At 55.9% G+C, this 9,130-nt stretch overlaps 1 protein-coding gene across 3 annotated transcripts in view; it reads right to left on the minus strand.

Annotated features, from left to right (window-relative positions):
• The window catches only part of EVI5L (ecotropic viral integration site 5 like), a 29,955-nt gene extending 21,212 nt beyond the window's left edge, over positions 1-8,743 (minus strand). For 2 of the 3 annotated variants that reach the window (XM_079917553.1, XM_079917552.1), the window contains exons 1-2: positions 8,598-8,743; positions 1,547-1,658 (exon numbers count right to left, since the gene is read on the minus strand). In XM_079917553.1, coding sequence (XP_079773679.1) covers positions 1,547-1,658; positions 8,598-8,624 — 139 coding nt within the window. In that variant the 5' untranslated portion in view covers positions 8,625-8,743. The remainder of the gene's footprint in view (positions 1-1,546; positions 1,659-8,597) is intronic. The other variant, XM_079917554.1, reaches the window with a different exon arrangement.
• Positions 8,744-9,130: the final 387 nt, after the last annotated feature.

A 9,130-nucleotide genomic window follows, 5' to 3' on the forward strand; every position in this document is an offset into this window, starting at 1 on the left:
GCGGCCGCCCTACCCTTGCTGGATGGGCACAGAGACGCAGAGACAAGCCAGGTCCCCTCGAGTGCTGAGGGGCCACTGGCCTCTGAGATCCACACACAGGCCCTCCAGGTCTGGGGTCCCAGCCTCTCAACGGCCCCATTTGAATGCCCTTTGTTTCTGCTTCACTGCAGCCACCCGAAGGGGGTTCCTGGCTCCTGCGGAGTGGGCAGTGGGTCACCTAATGCCGTCCCTGCTGGCACCACCGCCCGCCACGCCCTTATAAGGTGGCCCATGGCTTCGGAAGCCCAGTCAAGCCAGAGGGGTGGGAGAAGACTGCCGGTGAGCTGGGGGTGGGGTTGGGGGGCAGAAAGGTCCAGATGCTGGGGACCCTCCACCTCCCTTTTCCTCTCCCTCGCAGGGGCGTTTGGACACTGCCGGTCATGCTTCCTCCTTCTTGAAGTACTCTCCCATCTAGTTGCCAAGAGGCCAGGGTCCTGAGGCTCCTCCTGCCTCGGCCCAGCCTGGCACCCCTTCCTCCACAGGCCCTGCTTTGGTCCTTATCCCTTCATGCCCTCGGTGAGTTCACTTTCAGGACTTAAATGACCAGATACATGTCGGTGATTGTGACACCCTCGTCCGCAGCTTTTCCTTTCTCCTGAGCACCAGCCAAGATTGCCAGCTGGCTCCAGAATGGCTCAATCAGATCCACCACCGGGGTAGGAATCACGACTGTCTGGGTCCCTGCTACTTCTGCGACCTGCACTGAGCCTGGTACAACCTGAGAGTCGAGAAATATTGGAGGAATAGAACCTGCCTGCCCACCCACCGGTATTTCCTTAGTGCCAGTCAGGTCCTGGGCACCATGATGAGGGCTGAACACTGCTGGGCAAAGACAGAAGCAGCCCCTGCACACCCAGAGCATACAGGGGTGGGGGGCGGGCAGAGACCAAGAGATGATCACCTGTGATTTCTATTACAGATTGAGAGAAAAACATGGAATAAAAGATGAGGTAGAGAGGAAAACAGTCTGGCAGTTCCTCAAAAAGGTAGACAAAGAGTTGCCAATATGACCCAGCAATTCCGCTTCTAGGTTATCTACCTGAGAGAATGGAAAACGTACATTCACAGGAAAACCTGTACACAATTCTTTTTTAAATTCTTTTCCTGGCCGGGCTGCACGGCACATGGGATCTTAGTTCCTCAACCAGGGATAGAACCAGCGTGCCCTGCATTGGAAGCATGGAGTCTTAACCACTGGACCTGCAGGGAAGTCCCACCTGTACATGATGGTTCACAGCAGCACGATTCACAATAGCCAGAAAGTGGAAGCAACCCAGACGTCGATGGATGAATGGATAAATGAAATGTGGTCCATCCAGACAATGGAATGGTATTCAACCATCAAAAAGAAGGAAAATGATTTTTTTCAGTGAACTCTTTCCTGGCAAACCACCCTGCCCCCGACCACCTCCAGGGTTCTGGCTCACTTCTCTCCCCTCTCCCCAAAAATACCTACCCCTATACCCCAGCCCAAGGCACATTCTATGGCAATTCCTACCGTACACACCTGCCTGCCCTACTGGGTCATGAACCTTCTGGGGGCAAAGGCCTATCTTCTTAATTTTCTGCTCCAAGCCCCTAATGCAGCATCTGGCCAATAGTAGGTGCTCAATCAATGTCTGCTGGATGAAGGAAGAGAAAAACCCCTGTGCTGCTCAGCCAGGTGATCAAGGTCAGCACCATCAGTGATAAGTCATGTTGAGAGCACGTGCACGTGATACGCTGACATGAGAAGGGCACTTCATCTCTGGGCCTTTCTCCCCAAGACTATGAGAAAAACATGTGACCAATCCAGATTAGGAGACACTTTAGAAAATCCCTGACTAGTCCTCCTCAAAACTGTCAACGTCATCAAAAACAAGGAAAGCCTAAGAAAACTGTCCCAGATAAGAGGAGCCTCAGGAGACTTGACAAAATGTCCTACGGGATCCAGGAAGGGGCCCTGGGAAAGAAAAAGGAAATTAGGGAAAAACTAAGGAGATCTGCATAAAGTATGGACTTTAGTTAATAATAATGTATCAATATTGGTCCATTAATTATAACAAACTTACCAGATGATGTTACTAATATGGGGAAACTGGCTGTTAGTCTGTGAGGGTGGGGTCTGTGGAAATGCTTTGTACTATCTTCTCAATTTTTCTTTTTTTTTTTTAAGAAATGATGAGAGATTACATCTATTTATTTATTTATTTTTGGCTGCATTGGGTCTTCATTGCTGCGCGTGGGCTTTCTTTAGTTGCGGCGAGCGGGGGCTACCCTTCATGGCGGTGTGCAGGCTTCTCATTGCGGTGGCTTTTCTTGCTGCAGAGACCAGGTTCTTGGCACGCAGGCTCAGTAGTTGTGCCTCGCAGGCTCTAGAGCGCAGGCTCAGTAGTTGTGGAGCATAGGCTTAGTTGCTCTGTGGCATGTGGGATCTTCCTGGACCAAGGCTTGAACCCGTGTCCCCTACACTGGCAGGCAGATTCTTAACCACTGCGCCACCAGGGAAGTCCTGATCTTCTCAATTTTTCTGTAAAGCTAAAACTGTTTTGAAAACTAAAGTCTATTTTTAAAATTAAAAAAAAAAAGATTCTGTAGCAGGGTAGACAGAAAAGTAAAGGACAGTTTTATAACATGTGAGAGGTACCCTAGCGAGTAGAGAGTTGCTCACTGGGTCTCCTGACGAGGCCGTAGAGGAAGAAAGGTTTGCATTTGGATTTCTTTTCTCTTTCTTTTTTTCTTTAAGTACTGACCAAAGTATTTTAAAAAAATCATTTCATTTTATTTTCACTGAGCGGCTTGCGGGATCTTAGTTCCCCGACCAGGGACTGAACCCGCGCCCTCAGCAGTGAAAGTGCAGAGTCCTAATCACTGGACCATCAGGGAATTCCCTGCACTTGGATTTCTGACTCCAGAGCCTTTGCCCCAAGTTGATCAGCTGAGCTGTCACTCTGCATTCAATGACTTTAGAAACAACCTATGTAAAACACCGAATGCAGTGAGCGCTCAGTAAATGACTTACTCTTTTTCAACAGGGAGAGTGAGTGAGTGTGTGTGTGCCATCTTTCAGAGGCAGGCAGACGACCCCAAGACTCCTTTAATTTTGCTTTCCTACCTACCCCGCCTCCATACCCCACCCCCTACCAGCCCAGCTTCTGATCCTCTACCTCTAATGATTATGGGGACCCAGAGTCATTTCTAAATCTGAAGCCTTGAAAGATGCCACGTGACCCCATCTGCCCAGACAGACTATCAGCTGGGCCGCTCAGACCACCCCGACTCCTGGGGAGACGGCCTGACGTCTCCGGGTCTTTTCCTTGGCCATGGGGTGGGCATTTGATGGGCGAGCTGCCCCTCAGGTAACAAGAACGACTGCTGGAATTCAGCAGTCACTGCCGGCCCTCCTCTTGTCCCCAGTTCTAGCCGCTCCTCCGTGCCACTTGTGATGTTTCCACATCCAGGTACCTTCCTCCATGGCTGTATGTGTGGATAAATGATCCCAGATCTCTTGGCCTCCCGGGAGGACTTCAGGGCCAGCAGCCTGGGTTCAAATCCCTCCTCACCTACTTTTCTATCTTTCTGATCTGGGTACAATGTGCTTTGTCTCAGTTTCCTCATCTGAAAACAGGGCTGATGATAGTACCGACCTCACAGGTTTTGTTGGGAGGAGTAGATGAGCTAAAGCCTGTCAAGTACTTAGTTCAGGAGCTGGCCCATGATATTTATCTCCCCCTGGGTAGAAAGTTCCATGAGGGCAGGGGCTGGCTAGCCCACTAGTGGATCCCCAGAGTCTAGTGTACCATTAGGCATCTGGTATTTGTGGACTGAATAAACAAACTTCCCCTCCTCAGCAGGCCCACCCCTTATGTGGCGGCCCTGTTTAAATATTAAACGCAATAAAACTAAAATCATTGTTATTGGTAGTAACAGCAGCAGCAGCAAGTACCTTCAGGCTAAAATCAGCTGTGGAAGGACCTGTGGAATCCCTTAGGACCTGTGGAATCCCTTCTGACCTAGGACCTGTGGAATCCCTTCTGACCTAAAAAAAAAGTTTACTACCTTGCATGTCAGCAGCTACTTTCTGCCACCATCACAGGTTCCTTCCTGGCAAATCCCTGATTTCTCTATATTTCAGTATCCCTGAGAATGACAAAGGAAACAATTTAAAGCCCTCATAAGCCTTCCAGGGACAGGTGGATAAGAGAAGTGGCATCTTGTAAAGGATCTCGGCTCTTCAAAGCCAAGATGGTATCTTTCCTGCTGCAAAGGCTGGCTGGGCCAGGGCCCAGGGTGAGGTGGGTCGGCCCTGCCTTTGGGGGCTCTCCAAGCAGATGGATCTGACCTCTTTCTACAGAAGAGATCCAGGCCCTCTTTCAGAAGTGGGTGAGTAGGGAGGGCTGTCAGCTCCTAAAATCAACCAAGTGTCTACTGAGCATCTGCTATGTGCCCTGTTCTCGCCTAGGACTCAACCATGAATAGACAGAGACGTGCCCTGCCCTCGTGGGACTCTTGGGCTGGGAGATAGCCCTCAATGAAACAATCTCACAGGGACTTCCCTGGCGATCCAGTGGTTAAGACTCCATGCTTCCAATGCAGGGGGCACGGGTTCCGTCCTCGGTTGGGGAACTAAGATCCCACAGGCCGCGTGGCGTGGCCAAAAGATAAAAAACAACAACAACAACAAAGAACAATCTCACAAACACATCACGGTGCGCTGAGAAATCAAAGAAAAGTGCCAGTGGGGCTCTTGAAATTTCCCTGGAAGGGATCAATCTCTTCCCCAGCCCCGGTGAGTTGTTAGTTCTCCTAAGTAACCTCCCTCTTGCCCTCTGTTTGGCTTCTAGAACATGTGTGCAGCAGACGTCCCTGGGCGGGGAGGGGTGGGGTGGGGTGGTTTGCTGCCTTTCCAAGTTCAATTCCAAATACTGGTCTCTTTTTTTTTTGCGGTACCCGGGCCTCTCACTGTCGTGGCCGCTCCCGTTGCGGAGCACAGGCTCCAAACGCGCAGGCTCAGCGGCCATGGCTCACAGGCCCAGCCGCTCCGTGGCATGTGGGATCCTCCTGGACCGGGGCACGAACCCGTGTCCCCTACATCGGCAGGCGGACTCTCAACCACTGCGCCACCAGGGAAGCCCTCAAATACTGGTCCCTTTGACCAGGGAGTGTCCCATGGTGTGTGCCCCTTGGATGGCATTTGGGACACAAAGGCCTATAGGATGAAACCCACCAAACAAGGCACGCTCCCCTGCGTGCACCATGCTTGCTCCTGCCGCCTGGGCCTCTTCCAAGCACTTAGGCTGCCTGGAACACCCCTCCGTGCCATGCCTGCCCAGAGAGCTCCTCTCCCAACTCGTATATCATCTCTGCTCCACCTTCCCTGATGCCCCGGGGATACACCGGGCCCTTTTCTCTGCTCCACAGCATGCTGTCCGTTAATCTGTCTCCTGCTTCCACACAGGATGGGATGGTACGGGCACGGGCTGGAATGCTGGTTCCTCCGGGTGGTTTGGGGGGATTAAATGAGATAGTATATCAATGGGGCTTGATACAGGGCCTGGTGCGCAGCACGGCCTGATCAGTGTGCGTTCCTGGTTTCAGCTCTTGCCTGCTGACGTGGAGAGGGTCTTTAGATGCAGGGCAGGAGCCACCCCTGACGCTCCTTCACACCCCAGCCCCTGACTCGATTCCCAGTACGTGGTGGAGGCCTCATCCGGAATAACCAGCACCCATATTCTGCAAGAGGAAACTAGAGCACAATCCTCCGTTCCCCCTGCACCCATCAAAAGCACATGCACAAAGACCCGGCCCCCGCCCCCCAGTCTAGGGTAAAGGGCACTGATGTCTTTCACCAGCCCTTCCCGGGAACCTTCCCGTGTTTTCCTAAGGAGTCCACAGTCTATCCCGGGGAGGCTTCTGAGCCCACTGCATCTGCACAAAGTCCCCCCTGGGGAGGCCGTGGAGTTTGTTTCCTGTGTGCCTCGTGACCTTCAGAAGTCTCCTCGTTCAGTCCTCCCTTCAGCACGTGGGCAGAACAAACCTCTCCCCGCCCTGCGTCAGAGGTCTACGTGGGGTGTGGGCACTGCCAGCAAGCAGGCACCTGACTGCCCTCTGCCCCCCGGGAGGTCCCTGTGGGGCCACAAATCCCACAACCAACTGTCTCTTAGCCCTGATGTAAACTGGCTCAGCCATGGAAAGACAGTCATTATCCACTGAGGCATCAGCTAATTCCAACCAGGGGCCCAGGATGCCCAGTGACTCTGCCACCACCCACAGGTGGGTGACTGCCCTCCTGGACCCCACTGACCCCTTCCACCTGGTGCCCAGGGGACATTCAGGGCCACATCCTAACCCCTCTGGCTCCCCTGCAGTACAAAGTCCTGGTTTCGGGATTTCTCTCCCCATTTTCTAGATGGGTAAGTCGAGGCCCCAAGGCTAGATGCGCTTTTCCCCAGAGCTATCCAGAATCCGCTGGTAAATATCCACAAGGAAGCCTGGGCTTGCTCCTCTGGGGCTTTCCAGGCGTGCTTATGTCAGACAGGCAGCGCCGGCCTGATCTGGATTCCCCTCAGGCAGGACCTGGGGCTCCTTCGCAGTCCCTGCGGTCCTGGCTGCCCTGTCTCGCCAGTTCTGTGATCTGCCCTCCTCTTTGACTTGCCTCATCCCAACCTGCAGTCAAACCAAACCACCTGCAGTCGACCACAGAAGCCCAAGGGAACACACAGGTTGGACCCGAGGATGTGGGCTGTAGGGCGGGAAGAGCCAGTACACCTGGAAAGACACGATGACATGGGTCCCCCAGATCCATCCCAGCCCGGCTGAGGGGAAAAAAACCAAGCCGACTCCTCACTCGTGTTCCACCCGAGCCTCTTCAGCACATTTTTCCCTTCTGAAAATATTCCTTAACAAAGAGCTGTCTGCTTCTGGCAGGCCCAAACCCAGCCCCACTGGGTCTCAAATGCCAGGATCGAAGGAAGCTGTTTCATTTTGGCATGACATGCTGGTCGTGGGTGAAAGAGTTCTCGGGGCTGTCAGGGGCTGCTCCTGCCATCTGAGGCCAGCGGGCGTGGTGGGGTCAGGATGCTGGTCCTACCAGTCTGGTCAGGCTTCAGGACCAGGGCCAGGAGCAGGCGGTACCCCTACCCCTCTGCCAGGGGTGGCAGAAATCAGGGGGCAGCCAGTGGTTCTTTTGGGGAGACTGGTGTAGGCGAGAGAGGGAGCATCCTTCCCTTTGAAGAAGGGTAAAGCGAGGGAGATGAATAAAGGGGAAGAGGCCTGGGGCAGGTGTCCAAGGGGTGCTGGGAGATTCTGGGTCACCCCGCCACCTCCAGGGCCCCAATAGGGGCACAGGCTCAGGGAGGCTGGTGTGGATGGGAAGGCTGGCTGCCTGGGGCCGGGCAGGTAGCTCATGTCTCTGAGTCTCTGCCTGAGCTGGGAGCTGCGGGGTCCTCCAGGAGGACCTGGGCAGGTGAATTCCAAAGAGGGGTGCCAAAGTGCTGAGGAGCCGTGTGTGTGTGTGTGTGTGTGCGTGCGCGCGCGTTGACGGGGGCAGGTCCCAACTGCCTGGCCCTGTGTTGGAGGTCTTAAGTTTTTCTGCGTGTGCTGGGGATCCAAGTGTCTGTCCGTGTGTGTGTGAAGGGCTCCTGAATGTGTGTGAGGGGCCCAGGGTGTCTATCAGTATGAGTTGTTGGGGGTTCATGGGTTTTGCTCTGTTGCCTCCCAGATGTGTGTGTGTGTGTGCATGTGAGTGGGGCCCTCACAGAGGTGGGTGTCCCTTAGGTGAGGAGTGGGGTTCAGAACATCTGTTGGGAGGTCCTGAGCATGAGGTGAGGGTGGATTTTCAGGAAGTAGGGATCAAGACGGGTCAGGATCAGGGAGTGTGTGCGATGATGACCCTGAGGAGTGGCTTTCAGGGGTGCCCTTGGGCATGGGGCTGCTGGGGGTGGGAGATGGCCCAGCAGGCCGAGGTGAGGCCTGCGGGCAGGAATCCGGATTTACAGAGGCTGGGGAGGGGTCCTGTGCGGTCAGAAGGGAGGGGTATGGCTCTAAGACGGGTATCCTTGGGGGCGGGGGCAGGTCTGGGCCCAGAGATAGGATGTGAAGTGAGGGGAGGGATGGTGTGGCAAGGGGTCTACAGATGAAAGGGGTCTTGAGGGATCGGGACAGAGAGAGGGCGGAGGTCCTGGGCTTGCGGGGGCGCTCGTAGGGGCCGGGTCTGCGGGGTGGGGACTGGGGGAGCCCTGAAGGGTCCGGGAAGGGGTCCTGAGGGTCAGTAAAGAGGGTGAGCGGGGGTCACGGGCCTGAGGGGCCCTCCCGGGGAGGGGACGGCGTGGGGGCGGAGGGCGCCCGGAGGAGTCGTGGGAGGGGCCCTGAGGGGTCGGGAAGCGTCGGAACGAGGATGGGCAGGGGCCAGGGCCCGAGGCTGACGGCCAGGGTCCGTGCTGGGAGTGCCGAGGGCTCCCGGCGCGGGGTCCGGGGCGAGGGGGCCCGAGTCCCAGTCTTGCCCGGCCCCCGTGGGCCGCAGCGCGGAGTCGCGGGCCTGAGAAGGCGCCCGGGAGGCCCGGCTCGCACCGCCTACCTACCTGCGAAGAGCGCGCTGCCATAGCCATGCCGAGCCTCGCCGTCCCGGGCCGCGCCGCCGTCCCGGGCCCCGCCGCGTCGCTCGCCCCGCAGCCCGGCCCGGCCCCCTCAGCCGCCCCCCGGGACCGCGGCCGCCGCCGGCTCTGTCGCTGCCATTTCACCCGCTGACAGGAGCCGCTGCCCCGCCCCCGAGGCCCAGTCAGCCAATTCACCGCCCCCAGGCGCTATGGCTCCGCCCACTGGCCAGGAGTGACGGGGTGTCTGGCCAATCCATGGTCACTCCGTAAGGAGGGCGAGGGCCCTGGCTACGGCCAGAAGGTTGCCGCCTTTAAGGAGAGAAGCGAATTGAAATTAGGGAAGCAGTGAAGGACGGGGTGTTTTGCCTATCGGAATGTGGAATCCTGTTGATCAACACTTGGAAGGACCAATAGGAAGGAGAGAGGGGGTGTGTCTCTGAGGGAAGGCTGCGTCCCTGAGGAACCCCCAGACAGAGGCAGGCCAGCGTTTGGCTCTAAGCCCCGCCCAGAGCCGGGCT

Source organism: Stenella coeruleoalba (assembly GCF_951394435.1).
Source record: "Stenella coeruleoalba genome assembly, chromosome: 3".
Classification (NCBI taxonomy): Eukaryota; Metazoa; Chordata; class Mammalia; order Artiodactyla; family Delphinidae; genus Stenella; species Stenella coeruleoalba.